Below are 18250 nucleotides of genomic sequence, written 5' to 3'. Positions count from 1 at the left end.
CCACTTTGGCATTGTCTTGCTGACTCCTGATTAAGAATTAACATGTCCACTGCTGGTTTGTCATTACTAATGACAGGTTTATAGGCAATTGTTTCCAGCTCCTTCAGCTTCCCACAGCAAGAGGAAGAGGGCAGCAGCCTCCCCTGCAGAGCACAGCACCCTGTGCACCTTGCCCCATGGAAGACGGGGCAGGGCCCTGGAGCCCCCACCACAGCTGCTGGGCTGGCTGGCAGGACACGGTGGAGAAGGAGCTGCAGGGTCACAGCCTGGGGCTGACCAAACCCCACCTCGCTCCAGCCCCCTGCAGCGGGCTGCCCCACAGCCGGGGGCTGCCCCAGCTGCCCTGCCCTACCCGGAGGCTGCCTCTGCTGCCAAATGGCTCCACCTCTACAGCTTGAAGTGCGATGGCAACCTATCAAGATGAAGCGTTTGAAATGCAATATCCAACATTTTAAATGGGAAAACAAATTCGGTGCTCTCCATGTCACCACTTCCTCTACCTGTGATTTTGCTTGGAGGACTTGTTTTGGTTACCGTGATAATTATGTATTTCAGTCCTACCCTGTAACAGTATTGTAGTAGAGAAAATGAACTGTAAACCTTACATGGAGAGCACTTAATCCAGCTTTTTAATAAGGGAACTTCTGGCTGTGCAATAAATGAACTGGAAGACCTAAGGAATAGTTTGCTATGTCAGTTCTGCAGTTTATTCTTCTCTTAATATAGTCCAGACATCACACATTCCAGTTACAAACTTAGCTGCAGAAAATATAAGTGTATTTTCAAACATTATAGATTTTTAGTATCAGAATAAGCCAGTTGGATGAATACAAATCATTAAGTCATCATTTATTGACAGGCATATTAATAAAGCCAACTGATTAAGTTCTATTAATGGTATGTCACTGCTCTTTTTATTTTTACCTAATTCCATTTTGTACTGATAATAAGGAATCTCTATACAGCAGTGATTCTGTTCCAGTCTTAGCCTCCCCCCAAACTGGTCAGACTGTAGACCTCTGAACAACCCCCTCCCCCTTTAAGAAACCCTGCAAGAAGCAACTATGGTCCCTAGAAGAATCTATTATGCTGAGAAAGTGTAAGGCATCTGCTTCCTCATCCCAACTGCACATCAGAGATCTGGCCAGGGGAGTGGGAGAAGGGCTGGCAAGGATTTAATTATGAGTAAATTCAGGTAAACAAGGTCAGGCACCTCTACATTAGGGCAACACCAAATTAGCCTGTATCATCTGGGCTGGAACGCTCACAAATCAGATTCTGGGCTACACAGTCAATGCTGTGAGCAGGCTAGTGAAGACTGCTGGGAAGCATACTAGTGTAGACTTAATCCCAGAGGATTACTCTTAACTCTAACCCTCATTGTAATGATAAAGGACCCTGCTGCTGCTGTGGACAGGATGAGATGCTCGGGGTAAATGCCCTACCAGGGCACAGGCTAATCCACAGCCATATTACCACTTGCACGGGTCCACATACACAAGCTCACCAGGGTCGAACAGTTTTTTCACTAACAAACTGGCCATGAGGACCATCAGCATCAGAAGGCAAGAGGGCCAAATAAACTGGGGTCACAGCCCCTTCATCTGGCGATTTAGTGGCTTTAGGACCTGCCATGTCTGTTCTCACCCATCCAGGACAGCAGGCATTGAGAAGGATGTGGTCACCTTTTCTTTTCTCATTTAACATCCGGGCTTGAATCCTGGACAAGACTGTGACACCAATTTTGGATACACCATAGGCAGTATTTGGCCAACCCTCTTTCTCATGCACACTTTTCTTGGTATCTTCCACAAATTTGGTCATGAGTTCCACTAACTCATCCTCAGTGATCGTGTCGCTGCGAAACTTTTGCTGTAGTTCTCGGCTGCAGCCTCCCAGAGCTGAGCTACTTACCATACTAGAGACATTCACTACTCTACCTGGTAAAAGAGAATAAAGACTGATTACTTTTACACACATTAAACAAACCCAGACACTGAAGTGGGCTTGCTCTACATTTATGTATTCACTGCTTAGGTGAATACCTGTAAAACATTTTGTGTGGGCTATTTTGCAGAGCTTCTGGAAGATCACAGTTAACTCAATGTCAAGTGTTTCTAGTGAATTCCATTACGAGGGTAATTTAAGGTGTGAACCTGCAAAAGCTCTCTGTTGAACTTCAGGTGTTCTTCCAGGAAATAGTCTGTTACAATCTGTAGGCATATTCATAGCAGCAAGTAGCTTTCTCAGTAACGGCAGCCTGACTTTATTCTCAAAGTTCTGGTCAAAAACATTCTCACTTCTGCAACAGCTTGAGTAAAGTGCCGTAAGAACATACCTCAAAAGCCAGAATAATACAGAATTCAACAAAAGCAATCTAGTTCTTAATGGAGTGAGACCATCAACTTGTTTACAGAATACCTGAAGATTTACAAACCCCAGCATGCAAAACTACAGTAAGCTATTTATCTCCCAACACTTCAGTACAGAGGAATGAGTCACTGAATCAGTAATTCACTCATCTTCCCCAAAATTATGTTACACTGTTTCCCCTCTTTCTTGCTTGTTCACAGCCATTCACGTGATGAACTAGGGTATGAACATGAGAATTTAGATCTTAAAAGCCACAGAAATTAATCCATAGTTAATGACTATGTTAACACATTTGTCCTTCACCCTTAGTACAAGAGGACTAAATTGCAATTTTGGCACCATTTACTCTCTCCCCTACCAGGCCCCCAAATTAATTTACTCTATCCTTTCCTTCCTCCCTAGGGACTAACAGTTCCTAACTTCTCTCTCAGCTACTGGACTTCTTTTCTCTTAGAAATCCAGATGTATTTAAACATTGGTATGGACAACATTTCATTCATAGCAGCAAGCACTTATTCAAATATCCATGAAAATATCTAATGATCACCAGTCTTGAAAAGAATTGTATTTAAAAAACAAACCCTTAAATTTGATGTGGGTATTAGATCCAAATACCCTCCTTTCAAATCATCCGTAATATGTCAGTAGCATTCCAGGGCACTTCCAGTGCTCCCAGGTTTCGAGAACAGGAGCATTCTGTGCAGGACAGTTATCCAATGAGTACAGATTATTTGTACATTGCTAACACCTCTTTATTATTGATGCATCTATCTTCTTTGATCCTGGTCCATTCTATTTACCATTTTTGGTAAAGTGTTTTCTTCCAGTTCCTCCTAACATCACCAAATCGCAGTAACTTAAAGTACATCTTCAAGTGCCATTTATAACTGTATCACTAGAAACTTGCAAATACAGCAAAGGCTGGGATTTAGAGACAGACCAACAGCTTACTGAGAAGGTTTCTTCAGCAGTAGCAAGAACAGGCATGTGACATCAAACTCAGCTGAAACACTGTTTTTAGGTACTTCCTTATCCTAGTTCTATCATCAAAAGGTCCTTTTTCAAGCAATAACAATTTATGTAGGCAGATATCATGGACAGAACATGGGTAAATTCTTCATGTCTTCTTGAGGGCACCATGAGAATTCCACTTCAATCCATAACAGAAGAATGTGACTAGCTTGAAAGTCGATGTAAATTACACAGCAGAGACATTCTGGGTGTCATGAAAGGCCATCTGTTCTCTTGCCTACAGTACTGCAAGGTGCACTCCTCTTGCTATGGGGCAGTGTGCTTCTGAGACAGGACAGGATTTTCCCATTTAATGGGGCTATACTATAAAACTATTTCTCTACTTGCTATGTTACACTTACCATAAGGCTTCACAAGAGGCAACAGTTCTGTGCAAACATTCCTGGTGCCAAAAAAGTTTGTCTTCAGTGTAACCTCTGCTTGGACTGCAAATGGAGTTGTGTCACGAACTTTTCATGAGAGGATGTAGCAAGGGAGGGGGAAAAAGAAAAAAATTTAAAAAAAAAATCAGAATTGTAGTACTGTTTGAAAGGAAGTTACTCAACTACCAAACCCAAAAAGTTTAGCTTAGTAACTTGGGGGTTTTTGACAGTTAGGAAACAGGCATATGACCAATTAAAATACATAAGGAAAAAAAAAAGTAACATCCCTAACATGACATTTTTATTAATGAAGAGATCCAGCTCTGCAATATTGTATTAATGAGATCATTATGTTTTCATCTCTTCTCAGCTGACAGCTTTAGCTTTGCCCCAGGAAAGTCAGCTGTATCACCCTGCAGAGCCATTTGCCAACCCACAGGCCATTTGTCTTTCTGCTTTTTGTATGGAAGAGACAAGGAAAGACTGCTCTCACAGGGTGTGCTGCCCAGTCTGCCCACTGACCTGCCTGTACTCACACCCAGTGCTCAGTCTGGGCTGCCACTACCACAGGCAAGTAAACTCTGAGGTACCCTCTCCTCTTAAATCTATAGCACAGCACTTTGGCACCATCCTGACATACCAGGGGAGGGGAGGGTGCAGAGGGGAAATCAGAAGGGAAGATCCTGAATATAGGATGTTACCGCTGAAGATGCAAAAGTTAGACTACCACCCTGGTACTAGCATCCAACAACATGGCAGGCAACTGCTTCTATATCCTGACTCTTATGTTGTTATGTCTTGGGTTCTTAGCTGGGACCTGAAGTCAGAGCAGTGCCAAACTGCAACAAACACTGTAAAAGCTTCTATAAAGAATGCCAGGCTAAGATTTGGCACAGCCTGAAAAAACAAACAACAAACCCCAACCAACCCTAAACCTGATAAATACTTGTGTCATAAATCACCCCCTGAACTGACAGATCTGTGCTAACACAATCAAGAGTGGGAATTAGCAGCTAGGAAAGGGAGCCTATTTATGTAAGCATAAGCAGACCATGGAACTGCACTGTAAGGGTATGATTTCATCAGACAGAACTGACAGCTTGCCACCACCAAAAGTGGGGTAGGAGGTGCCATCAGCTGACAATTCGGCTTAGCAATAAGCCATATGCTATGCGTCCTCCACTTTGAGGGGGAAGTAAGAGCTACAGTAACAGCATTCTTCCTCTTCTGCTATAGACTCTACCTCTGCAGTGATGAAGGCCACCTACATAGATTAGGCAGGTCTTCACTTGTGTCCATAGCCCAGACCTACGCAAACTCGAAAGAGAAGCAGCAACAGGCCATTCAGTATTTAATGTAGTTGTGTTTTTATTGCAAAACACAGCTTTAACAGCTGACTTATACTCTCAAGGAATGGGCACTGATGGCATCAAGTTTTGCCAATCGCTTGCATTTGAATTGGATGCCCAAAGCCAGACCATGACCTATTGCGAGAGTTACGACAGTGGGAGAAGCAGCTAAAAACCTACACAACTCCAAACTCCTGCTTCCATACCCACCTTGCATGAGAGAAGCTTCCCTACACTCCAAAACCCACTCATTTGTCTAACAAGATATATTACTTGTAACTTCTGATAGATATACACTCATTTAACAAGCATTACTAAAAATGACTGCTCTCACAGAAGCTCATGCAGAATGCAACCCACAGGTACATAATCATTTCATACGTGAACAGTTTTTGCTGGACTATCTGTAATGTAGCACAAAAACCAAACAATATATTAAATTTAATGGTAAATCTAATCTTTGACAGACAGCAATGACACACAGTACTACAATAAAGAAAGGAAAACATAAATTCTGGGTTGGTAGCAGAAACCTGGCAAGGCAAGAAGTAAGCTTGGGTAGAAACGCCAATCTCAGAAGCAAGAACTAAAGCCAAAATATGAGATAAGCATCACACCTTACACAGGTGTTAAACCCTCCAGCCTCTATGCTAGATACTTAACAACATTACAACTGGTTCCTCTATCACATTTCTTAATTGTATGACCTACTGCTGGCTCACAGTCAGTTGTCTGCTTGAAGAAAGTCTAGGCTAAACATCTGGAAGCAACTTCCAAATTAAAAAAAAAAAAAAAATCCATGATGTAGTAAAGGAATTAACAGGACCTCCACTGGTCACACTATTTTACCTATTTACCTGTTTAGTGGCTCCATGATAATAAATCTAAGATGTCTCATAGATGAGCTCTAACAAATCTTGCTGCAGCAATTTGAGGAGCTTTTATCTCACTTGTCCAGGTCCCCACCTTGATGGAGGCTACAGCTGCTGCAAAGTCAGCAACAGGAAACACTCACTGCACTTCAACTGCTGTAGTTGCAGCTCAGTCTTGCTCAAACTCACTGTCACTAGTAGGTTGAGCTGAAGCCCTGATTATGAATTGATGAAATACTGGTCTGAGCACCTGCAGGCTTTATAAATGATACACATGGACAGAGATACAATCTTTTAACTGTTGCTGCAAGGTTTTAACACCGCTCTATCTTGAGCACATCCTGAAGCTCAGATAATTATATTAAGAGTTGCCTCCTATTAAGCTGATCTCGAACACGAGCAATCTTCCTGCAGAGTACCATGTAAAATATACAGTGACTGGACTTGAAAACACCACTGCTGCACTCCCACTACGTGAGAAGATCCATCCTTCAGCAGCAGGTGAGGTTTGATCCATACTACCCGACAGGCCTCCTTAACTTATGCTGTGAGCAGATGAGTCAGCACAAGACTGTGCTTGAACAGTTGCATGTCCTAACTGGAGATCAGGCAAAAAGATTAAAAAAAAAAAAACAAACAAACCAGAAAATACAGAAAGAACAAGTTTGTACTGGCAGGGAAATGAACTAGTAGTCATGCTTGTGATTTGCTCTATCTGGAGCTAACATGATTCTCAACTTGCTTTTATGAACACCTACAAGGAAAATGCACTCTTCTACCTTACAGCTGCTGTGTCTTCCTCACTTTCCCTACCTTCCTGTCCACTAGAAGATGAAAGGGTTAAATTCTTGCTCCGCACAGCAAGATTTAGGTTAACTGTTCTACAGGTAACTGAATGGCCTGAGAAAGTTAAAGATAAGTAAAGATGACAAAATCACCCAGGGCCAAAGGTTCTTTTTTATCAACTGGAATCCTTGAGCAGGGAATGCATAGAACAAAGTATGAGGCTTGCAGAACAGAGAAAACACAGATCTCTGAGGAACATGGCTCACACAGATGATGGGCTCCCATGGGCCCAGAGAAACTCATGGGCACTGAGGCAATAAACGCAACTCTGCTCACATGCACTGTGTGCCTAAAGTATTTTCATGCTCTGTATGTGATGCAAATACAATACTCCAGGGAAGCATCTTTACATGCATAGTTAGCCCAACAGATGCTACAGGAAGAGCCATTTCACATTGCCCTCTCATCATGCATAAGAAGGCAGGCAGCTTGCCCAGCCAAAAGAGCAGCACGCCATTGGCACAGAGCTCCTATATCAGTAGCATTGTAAAATCCTTGATGCATCTACTATTCTTCTCCACATAGCTTTGTAGCACATAGGACTATGCCAGACAGTTTGCTTCCTACCTTTGAAAGCGATCCCTGCATTGTTAACCAGCACGTTCAGCCCTCCGTATTTCTCCTTTAGAAAATCACGGAGAGCTCTGATGCTCTGCAGATCATCGATATCCAGCTGATGGAAGAGTGCATGCAGCCCTTCCTCCTGGAGCTTTGCCACTGCTTCCTGGCCACGGCCGGGGTCTCGGGCTGTCAGGTACACATCCCCCTGGAACTGCTGGCACAGAGCCCGCACAATTGCAAATCCGATCCCTTTGTTGGACCCAGTCACCACAGCCACTGGCACGTTGGACATTGTCGTCCCTGAATGTATGCCAAAGCGACAGTAACAGCAAAGAAGAGAATTTCACGCTCAGATGGACAGAGATGGCTATCTGAAAACAGATTAAAGTGTTTTTTCTTCAATATCCTATTTAGAATTCCACTTTGAATTATGTAAAACTACATTAGAGTGCACACTAACTGTAACTTACTAAAGTAGCATGAGGTATTCACAGAGAAATACACATTTGGTGTTAATGCTTTGAAGAAAGCTCAACCAGTGATTGGGTAAATTAACTAGTACTAAATTAACTTTTGATAGGAGTAAGCTCTTCTGCACATACACTTTACAGGAATACCATCTCCTTCTGAGGATATTCAACTGGTTCAGTTCAAGCAGTGATGCAGTCAAAGCTGAAAAACTCAGGCTCAAAAAGAGGGAGGAGTGGCTTGATCTTCAAGTGTCAGGCAGAAGAACCAATTCTAGCGTTTTTAGAAGGAAACAGTGGCTAGATTCACTACAGACAACATTTCTTCTGTTCAACACACCAGCCAGCTCTAGATACAAAGCCTGCTTACTGGTTTTTGGGTTTTTTTTTTTTCAGACGTAGCACATTTAAAGATGTATTTCCCTCATAAAAGCGAGTTTAAACGGCTGGTTTTGTTCACTTCTGACTCAACTGCCGTTTCTCTTCCAAATTAGCTTGTAACTAACCACGAGCAGGCATCTAGCGAGGATGAAATCTTAGCCGGCTCCTAAAAGCCTGCCCGGCTCCTGACTGGCTTCAGCAGGGCCAGGAGCCGCCCTCCCGGTTCACCACCGAGGTCCCACCTCGCTGCCACCCGGCACATTTCACTCACTGCCGCCTCCTCAGGAACCGGTTTTTCCTCCTAACGGGCACGCAAAGCAAACCCGCGATGAAGCCCGACTCCTGAGGGGGACTCCCTGCTCCCCGCGGGACGATCCCGCACCCCCGCCGCGCCCCGCAAAGGGGCTGAAGGCAGCGAGGAGCTGCGAGGCGGGCCCGGAGGGGCAGCCGGCGCTCCCTCACCCACCTCCAGCGCCGCGTACCTTCCCCCTGGCTCCTCAGCTCTGCGCGGCGGCGAGGAGAGGAGAGGAGCTGGCCGCCGGCCACGGACAGGCACGCAGCGCGGGGGCGAGGCGGACCCTCCTAAGATGGCGGCGGGGGAGCCCCGCCTCCCGCGGCGGGCAGGGGCGGTGCGGGCGGCTGGGGGCCGGCGGCGGCGGCGGCGGGAACGGTGGCCTCTGCGTCCTCCGCGGCGGGTGGGCGGCTGTGAGGCGGCGGGGGCCACCGGGCAGCGTCCGCACCGGGCACAGAGGGTGGCAAGCGGTGTTCGCTTCGCTCGGGCGATTCCAGGGCGATTCCAGTCTGTCAGCCCGGGAAGGGAGGGAGAGGCCTAGCTGGGCGGCGGGGAGGCGCCGGGGCTTTGGAAGGGTATGGCCGTGCCGTGGCCAAGGTGATGTTTGGAGATAAAGGCTCCCCGTCTCCCCTCACCCTGATCACCCACCCTCATTTAGGGGTTTACTTGCAGTACATTTTCTAAACTTTAAAGAGGCAGCTTATTAAACAGGCAGTACCCTGGTTTCTCTTACTGAGATAAGAGAAACATGCAGTATTTGAAAAGGACTTTAAATATTTTTAAGTAACTTTTTCTTTTTTTTTAAATTCAGGTTGTCTAAATCAGACAAAATCCATTTCTTAATATGAAGAAAAGCAGAGGCCGGACAGGTCGAAAGAGAAGAAGAAAACACTTGCAGAGTTTTATGAATGGAGGTACTATCCCTGGAAGTTCTGCTACATAATAAAATAACCAGTTGTTTGTCAAGGTGTCATTTTGTGGTGCATACTTGTCAAACACCTTTGTGCTTTGAAAATAACGTTCATAAATGTTAGCTTTTTCTGTGCAAATATTCTAGCATTAGTTACAGTCCCAAGCAGAAAATGGTGAATATTGTGAGCTCTTTTCTGTAGGAAGTACTACATCATTCTTAAATTCTTTGACCCTTGACTATGCTGAATAACTCCTATAGTTCTGAAAGTTCCCAGTGCTTAGAGAACCAGAACTTATTAAGCTAGTTCAAAGGGAACCTTTCTTGCTATTCTGCTATACTAAAACGTCCAAAATACAGGTTTTCTGACCATACAGTAAAATTTTTCAATTTCCTTTATTTTCCAATAGACAGCTATTTTATAGCATTAACCTCTTTTGTTTTTAGTCAACTGCAGTCACAAGCTGGAATACATTAAACTCAAGAAGTGGCTGAAAGACAGAGGATTTGAAGATGGTAATTTAAGGCCAGCACAGTTCTGGGGTAATGTTTTAATTATTTCTTGGTGGTACATATTTGATTCTTCTAAGAATGTTAGATTCCTGCTTTCATTTTGAATCACACACCTGACTGGCATCAGGAAAAATAGCCAGTTACTGTTAGTACTTTGAGGACTTCTGGTATATGCACGTGAATGTAATTTAACATAAACAAGTAGGTATGGAGGCCTGAAGTACTGTAAACTGTTTCTTATATAAAGATGCTCTCATGTAAAAGTCTAGTATGAGAATACTCTGGTGTGCTACAAAACATACACGCCTGTGTTGAATTCCTTTTAGTAATCAAGATTTTAAGTGTTGGTAGCACAGTTTTAAAGAAGAAAGTAATACCTCTTACGTGTTTCCAGTGTCAGAACCTAAGCTTGTTATCATTTCTTCATCTTTTTTTCATGCAAGTGCAGATCTAGTGATACAGAAAAGTAAATAATTTTCGAGCTGGGATTCACTTAGTACTGGTTACAGTAAAGATACGTACTTGTATTTTTTCCTCTATAAGCAGATTATGTTTCAAAAACTTTTGCAATATTAAAGAGAGTGTAGAGAGAATAGTATGAATCAGAGAAAAAATATTGTGCATAGAAATGGTAAAGTTTAGTTAAAACTCTGAAACCAAGAACAGCAGCCAGTGATGAAAGACTGTTTAAAGAAAAAACTGGGGAAAAGAAGTTGAGTAGTTGCTAGAACTGGACAGCAGGTGTTGCAGGGGATGCAGGGGAAGGGCTTTCACAGGGTCCTGAAAAGTAAAAAGAGAATCAGAGAGCAAAGAAATGATGTATATATCTCGAGCAGTCCATAACTGGCTTTTATGATTTATAAGAGATAATGTATCTTCTTTTAGAGATTTTCCTTGCTGGCCTGTTAATTTATTGCAGCTTATCATAGTCTCCTGTATTTTACTATAAGCATCGTCTTTGTTCCTGCTTCAGATACAGGAAGAGGACTGATGACAACAAAAGCTCTTCAGGTTAGTAGTGTTGATTCTAATGCAAGAGCTTCTCAGGGTCTTTGAGATGTAATGACTTTTGCAACAAGCAAAGCTCAAAATTCCAGGCAAGGTCTTCATGGTCCCTGTTGTGAATGTAATTTCTAGCCTAACACCGTAATTTGCAGTGTTGGCGTATCTGTAAGGTGATATCCTGTGTAGGATGAAGACATTCCTGTACTCATTTACAGAGGTTTAGTATGTAGTCTTGTGTTTCAGTTTAAGGCAATCAGTGGCTCACTGAAACCAGAAGGAGCAGGCCCGTTCCCCCCTGTATGCCTTCTTCCTCAGCCACTGGCTCCCACAGCTTCTTTTGCACTGGCTGTAGCAGTCTTTCCCACTTGTGTGGTAAGTTGCGTCAGGAAGCTAAACTAATAGAAAACTCTCTCTTAAAAATTATTAGGTTTGATAGCTTTGCTCCTTGAAATCTCCCACCTTGGTCAGACCAGTGCTGGTACAAAGGGAGGAATGACTTATCAGGAAGGGGGATGGAGGAAAGGAATGGGGCTTTAAGCAGCATTTGGCTTTAGATTATCTTAGCCGTAGCATGAAACCATGGCTTTAACCTCACTTTGATGGCCCTATTCTTTGTTGGTAGACCAGCTAATACAATCATAGTTTGTGTCGTCCCAGCAGAAAGGAGGAATGGTAGAAAAAATACCCTTGCCATTGAGATATTGGCACAGAAAGACTGAACTCTGACTGAAAAGTGGGTCTTGGAAAATAGGCTCGTTGGAGAAGTTTCATAACTGGTATGAGAATAGTATATCAAATAATGGCAAATCAGACCCAGAGCCTTTTGCAAAATAGAGACTACAGCAAGAGGTAGGAAGGAGGTGCAGTGGAGAAGTCATGTGTGGAGAACACTGTATGTTCTCATGCTGGCTCAGGGTTAGAGCCAGCAGTTGAAGCCAGAGGCTCAGGTTATCCACAACGCTGGGAGTCTAGAGTGAGTAAAATGAGAGCTAGACTCAACTGGGTTTGAGCAAGGTAAGGAAACTCGGGAGAGAAATGGGAAGGGGAGAGTATTGACTTGATTCATGTCCTCTCCCTACAGGCGTGGACACGTATGGCTCAAGCCAGGCATGAAAGCTAATTGACATACACAGCAGCTTGGCGAACAAGGTCAGGATAGACATGACCTAAAATATCCCTACCACATACTGCTATGTTGATAGAAGTTAAGGTATTTGTGAGATCTAATCTAAAATATATCTCAGTACAAAGAAAGTGAGTAGCCAGGCACCAAATTTTCTGTGAACAGCTAACTTTCTGCAGGTGACAGTTCCTACTGACTGCAGTTGTCCTCCTTCCCTGGACGGTGACTGTCTTAAAACCATGCCAGTTTCCATCAAGTTCAACATCACATCTGTTTGCTTCCTGACATTAGCGTTCTCTGGGGAATGTCTCTCTCTTCAGAAATCGTGTAGTAGATGAGTCATTTACACTTGACCTTTACTATTGTTTGTGTGTGTTGTGTTTTTTTTCTCCCTCAAAGGCAGGGGATCTGATTATTTCGTTGTCTGAGAAATGCTTAATCACCACGGGCACTGTCCTTAGTAGCTGCTTGGGAGAATACATTATGAAGTAAGTGAAAAGTGACACTTTATGGGCAAGCTGGCCTTTCCTCTGGGTTGCTCATTAGTAGATTAATCATCTTAAGTGGTGGTAGGGCTTTAAACTGCATACCCTAACTCATATGAGTATTTCTTGTGGACTTGCGTGCATGTGGAATGCTCAGATAAGTAAGGTTTGGACACAGAGCATCCCCTTTTAGCTAGGCAGAGCTGGAGGGATGGTACAGGCTTGAACTTGACCTACCTCTAGAGCCAGCTTGGACCTAAATGCGAATTATGAATGGTGTCTTGGGAATTTGTGAATATGCTTCAATAGGAGAAGGGAGATAAAATGGGGTTGCAAAGCAGTCATGAACATGGGCTTTTAGAAAATTCAGAACAAAGATGTATGCTGGACATGGAGTACTTGTTATGTATCCTAAAAAACCCACCCCCCCGCCAAAAAAAAACAACCCAAGAGGTGAGACAGCTTTTATAGCCCCTTTGAAATCATCAAAAGGACTTGGAGATGAACTACAAAGAAGTTTAAAATAGAAGCTATAACATTTAAAAGAACTAGAAGAGAGATAGAATACTGCTGCATCCATTTCCTATCTCACCTCTGTGTATCTGCTATGTTGGTATTTTTATTTTCTAATAGATGGAAGCCTCCTGTATCTCCTTTGATAGCGCTGTGCACATTTTTAATAGCAGAGAAGCATGCTGGTGAGAAATCTCTGTGGAAGCCATATCTTGACGTTTTACCCAAGACATACACTTGCCCTGTTTGTTTGGAGCATGATGTAGTAAGCCTTCTTCCTGAACCTTTAAGAAAGAAGGCTCAGGAGCAGAGAACGATGGTCCATGAGTTGTATGTGTCTTCCAAGGCTTTTTTCTCTTCCCTGCAGCCTTTGTTTGCTGAAAACACAGGAACTATTTTTAACTACAGTGCTCTAGAGTGGGCTTGGTGCACTATTAATACCAGGACAATATACATGAAACATTCACAGAGGGAATGTTTTTCTCTTGAGCCAGATGTTTATGCATTGGCACCATATTTAGATTTGCTAAACCACAGTCCAAATGTTCAGGTAAGAAACTAAAAAAAAAATCACTTAATTTCTTTATTTGTAAATGCACTATCTCAATACAGTATATGCATTTATGTGATGGATTAAGAGTGTCTGGAGGTCAGTGAGAGATCTCATAGTGGGAAAATTGTCTATTGAGGACACACGCAGGCTGAGCACTCACGGTTTGTATATACCCTGGAGGTTGTTATTCAGGCCAAGGCAGTTGAATAAAGATGATTCACATGTTTCAGTTTATGTAGCAAAGCAAAGGTATGGGGAGAGCCCACAATGGGTGAGATTTGTGTCCAGGGTAGCTATTGGGAAGAGCCACTTGTAAATATAACCATACTCTGCTCTCCCAAAAGGCTCAGCTCCTGACACATCTCGAGTTACATGGTCACTGTGCTACTTCACCTCTGGCTGAAGCTTCTGGACAGCCTTAGAAAAGCATATAGAGCAGTTCCACCTTATGTCAGGGACTATGTGCCATCATAGGGCTGGGATAGCACCAAAGTGGCCAACTCTGCATGAAGTCATCTTTATTTGTGGATTTGGGGCCTCTGTAATAAGTCTACACAGTGGGTTGCACATCCTGTGGACTAAGGTTTTGATGTTTGATCTTCATACTGGTATTTATAGAGTAATCCTGGTGTGGAATTGTCCAAATGGGTTGCCTTTTCAGACAGCTGTGACACTGTCTGTTTTCTTCCAGTGTTAGAGAAGTGTTCAATACTCTTGGGTTTTAATATTCAAGGTCTGATTCCTTTTTCACCCTGTTTTTCTGTCAAGAGTAAAACCTTTTGTTTTTAACTTCTCAAAGGTAAAGGCTGCATTTAATGACCAGACAAGAAGCTATGAAATTTGGACAAATTCACAGTGCAAAAAATATGAAGAAGTATTTATCTGCTATGGGCCTCATGATAATCAGCGACTGCTACTAGAATACGGATTTGTTGCTATTGATAATCCTCACAGCAGTGTTTATGTCTCATCAGGTTGGATTTATAGATTGTCTTGGCATTGAAAAGTACAATAGTAGAGCAGAGCATCTGAGCATATTAATGCTGTCTGTCTTCAACGGGGGATGTGGGTGAAGAGGGATAATTAAAGGATAGTGAAGAAGTTTGCATACTTCTGTGTATATATATGCACAGTGCGCAATATGCACAATGCTTATTGAGGCATTATGATTCTTTTCTTAGTGCCATCAAAATATTGGTGTGTATTTCCAAAAGTGGAACAGAGTTTGATACCACTTTGAACTGCATAGAATTTAAGGATTAGAGTTTTAAAATTGAAAGTGTTCTTTGGTAACTTTTCCTTTTGTAAAATTGCAGTTCTTACCAGCATGTATGTACAGCTTCCAATTGGATGTCTTAGATTGCACCATTGACTTCAGGATTTAAATCCTGGTCCCCACGAAGTGGAGTTGCTGAGAGTGGTTCATAACCTCAGTTTGAGTCAGGATTTCCATTATAAGGATACAATCCTGGAGACTGGTGATAACCTTTGAGAAGTAGATACATTTTTGATTATGTTAAAGTTCACCAAAATGTAGCAGGTTTTGGTCTTTGTCCTGTAGCTACTTGAAAAATGTTGTTGAAATGTCATTTCAGAATCGAGCATTGTGGTTTCTTCTACATACCATTTATTTAAATATCTAAAATGTGTTTTTATGCAGATACTCTCCTCAGGTATTTTCCACCACTGGACAAGCAGAGAAATGCAAAACTTTCCATTCTAAAGGACCATGATTTTTTGGAGTAGGTATTGGGAGCTTTTTGTTTCCCTGTGAGCTTTATTTTCAGGTTTTCTGGGAGTCAAATTTTACTTCTAGTATCAAAATCCAGCATAATGTAATTATTTGTTTTTTTAACAAACTGATTTGCTTGCTGTTTGTGAGAGAATGTAGAAGTGGTAAACACCAATATTGAAGCTTGAGGTACATTTCAAGGTTCAGGCTGTCTCCTTGCTGCGGATAGCAGCAGAGTAATGGGAGTCAAGGAGTCCTCTAGTTCTGAAGAACAGATCTTCCCATGTTGACACTTGTCAGGAAGAAAGCCATCATGCTGTAAAAGATCACCTATACTTTCTGCATCTGATCACTTCTGACTTTTTAGAAACCTGACCTTTGGATGGGAGGGACCATCTTGGAGACTCCTCACAGCCCTCAAGTTGTTAAGTCTTGGAGTAGACGAATTGTAAGTTTTAGTACTTTTTGAATATTTAGGCAGTATACACGTGCCATTTTCCTTTATTTGCTCTTTGCTGGCTGTGTATGAGATACTGGGGCAATTGTTTTGGATCTCTGGTGTCTATCTCATTGACTCCAGGTGTGAACTGAAAGAGGAAGGGCAGAGAACACTATATAATGCAAAGTCATTGTGTATTTGCTGCTTTGTTCTTTTGATTTCTTGTATTAAATGGTAGACACACCATTGTTTTCCCTTTCTATTTTGAGAACCAGATATTACTTCAAGGTTCAGACTCCAGACCTTTTTCCTGTTGGTTTGATGAGACTTTTAAATGCTATTGACCTTGCTTGATTTCTTTAAAGCATGTGTTCCACAGGCTGTTTCTGAAATTCTAAGGCCAAATAAGTCGCTGAAATTCATCTCCAGTGACTGTCAGCACAGTTTTGATCCTTTGTTCCAAGTGGCAAATTTGCCTCAAACAGCATTAATAGAAAATGGTTACCTGAGCTTTGCTTGTAATAGTGAATTTAAAAAAAAAGTTTTCTCTTTTTTGAAGCTGTTTATGCTTTGAAGATTCATTGCTGAGTGGAATAAGTTGATTATAAGAACTAAAAATAAATCCCCGCGGTACTGATTTCAAGCCTATGAAATGTGTCAGTATGTGAGGTAAAGTTTAGCAGAGGCCACACTAATAAGTTCTGAGTGAATAGCTTTTACTCCTCACTGGTGCTGCTGAAGTTGGTGGCAACATGGCAGAGCCGTAAAGACCAGAAGCATTGGTCTAAGTGCAGACTGGCTTTGGCTGAAAGGGGAGGGGTGGAGGAGTGGAACTCCTGCTCCAGACCATTAAATCTCTCTTCTCTTTTGCTTGCCTTATCGGTCTCATATCAGAATGCTGTGTGCCTTTCTCATGTATGCTGACCCTACTCGCCTTATGCCAGTCATGTTACTCTTGGCATAACCGTATGTTTGTCATTCAGTTGGGAAATACAGCAAACGATTGTGTGTTGTTCAAACATTTTTGTTTTAGTACTTCCTGGAGGAGAGTGCTGCTTGGTGATGTAATTTCAGCCAGAAACGAACAGCAGACTTTAAATGTAACAGCAAAAATATGCCATTTTTTAATAGAGGAGACACAGCATGTCCTTCTTCAGGTAATTTCACTGGAAGAACAAGGTAGCCCAGATTCCTTTCTCTCCTAGCGTAAATGTACAGCAGTGTAATTTTCTGGGGTGAGAACAGAGTGATGGAGGGAATTGACTACACTGGGGTGGTGTAGGTTTTGTTTCCAGGGTGACTGACAGCTCTAAATTGCTCAGCAGAATTTGTGGCTGCAGTGAAGAAAGGAACCATGTTACAAAGCTTATATGAAGCTCTGTAAACGAGTGAAAAGTGTTTAACCTTGCTCTGCCTACAGTATCAATGTGTTTGTTGAGGTAACCTCTTAAAAGAAAATGCAAGCTTGTATGAGGTGGGCACATAAGGTGTTGCAGACCTGCTATGAGTGCCTTGTTGCAGAAGGTGAAGGCTGTGTTCATTAAAGCCAGTCAAGCCAAACGAGCTACCCATGTCAGCCAGTCTCCTGTGAGGGAGGTCTGTAATCTTAGAAAAACAATCTCTCCTTCCTTTCTGAATTTTGGCAAACACCACATGTACTTTATGTCAGGCTGGATAGCTATCATGGAAGAGGGTTATTAAAGCCACACTTTTGTAAAGGAAACACAGAGTATGAGGTGAATCTGGTCTTGAGCAACATCTTGAGGATAGTATGGACTTAGGAGCCTGATATCAGGTAAACATTTCCCTTTTCTTTCCTTGGTTTTGATCTGCTTCCTATCCATATGATGATTTTTTTTCCCTTTTTTTTTCTTTTTTTTTTTCCTTTCACTATTACAGTTTCTCTTGTGGAAGATTAAAAAAATTACTGTATTCTGACATAGTTCATGGAATCCCTACCACAGATGAGCTTTCCACAAATTTCATGTTCATGTCCTATATTAAATAATCCGAATTTTTAGTAATTTCATCCCATTTCTATAAAATTCAGATTTCCCAGTTGAAAAGGAGCAAAGAGAACCTCAAAAACCACCTGGCTTTGGTAGAAGCACTACGCTTGGAGGATCTGAAGATACTGCAAAAATCAGCTCAGATTCTTTGCAACTTGAATATGGCAACAGCTTGACCCGTCTGGAGCTGTGATAACTGTGGCTGATTGGATCTCATTTGCCATGGATGTGCCTTGGTTAACTGTTTTAATGGACCTGAGCAGCAAATAATGTAAAAAGTCGTCAGAACATGACTAGTTTTGTTCACCGGGTCACACAGGACCCAGAGCCTTGTTTTGTTCTTTGCTGACCTTCTTCAGTAATACAAAAGGTTAGCCCAGATGCTAGGGGGGAGTGCAGGTGGCTTTAATCATATCTCATCCAAATCACACTG

The 18250-nt window shown here is 42.4% G+C and overlaps 2 protein-coding genes across 2 annotated transcripts; one reads left to right on the top strand and one right to left on the bottom strand.

The window, feature by feature from the left end:
• Window positions 1-700: 700 nt before the first annotated feature.
• On the bottom strand, window positions 701-7755 carry LOC104034190 (carbonyl reductase [NADPH] 1). Its single transcript, XM_009487113.2, has 3 exons — window positions 7402-7755; window positions 3747-3854; window positions 701-1940 (listed from the first exon to the last, which is right to left on the bottom strand). Exons 1-3 carry the CDS (start codon window positions 7685-7687, stop codon window positions 1504-1506), a joined length of 831 nt encoding a protein of 276 aa, XP_009485388.1. The 5' UTR covers window positions 7688-7755; the 3' UTR covers window positions 701-1503.
• A 1605-nt stretch (window positions 7756-9360) lies between these two features.
• On the top strand, window positions 9361-17993 carry SETD4 (SET domain containing 4). The gene is made up of 10 exons (XM_009481732.2): window positions 9361-9449; window positions 9893-9988; window positions 10932-10969; window positions 12486-12574; window positions 13205-13634; window positions 14437-14611; window positions 15298-15379; window positions 15737-15817; window positions 16842-16965; window positions 17859-17993. The coding sequence occupies exons 1-10, from the start codon at window positions 9380-9382 to the stop codon at window positions 17991-17993; spliced, it is 1320 nt and encodes a 439-aa protein (XP_009480007.1). The 5' UTR covers window positions 9361-9379.
• The last annotated feature ends 257 nt before the right edge of the window (window positions 17994-18250 follow it).

Source organism: Pelecanus crispus, chromosome 1 (genome assembly GCF_030463565.1).
Source record: "Pelecanus crispus isolate bPelCri1 chromosome 1, bPelCri1.pri, whole genome shotgun sequence".
NCBI classification, from domain to species: domain Eukaryota; kingdom Metazoa; phylum Chordata; class Aves; order Pelecaniformes; family Pelecanidae; genus Pelecanus; species Pelecanus crispus.
The sequence above is the reverse complement of the archived record's forward strand: the minus strand, read 5'-3'. Positions and strand labels throughout refer to the sequence as shown.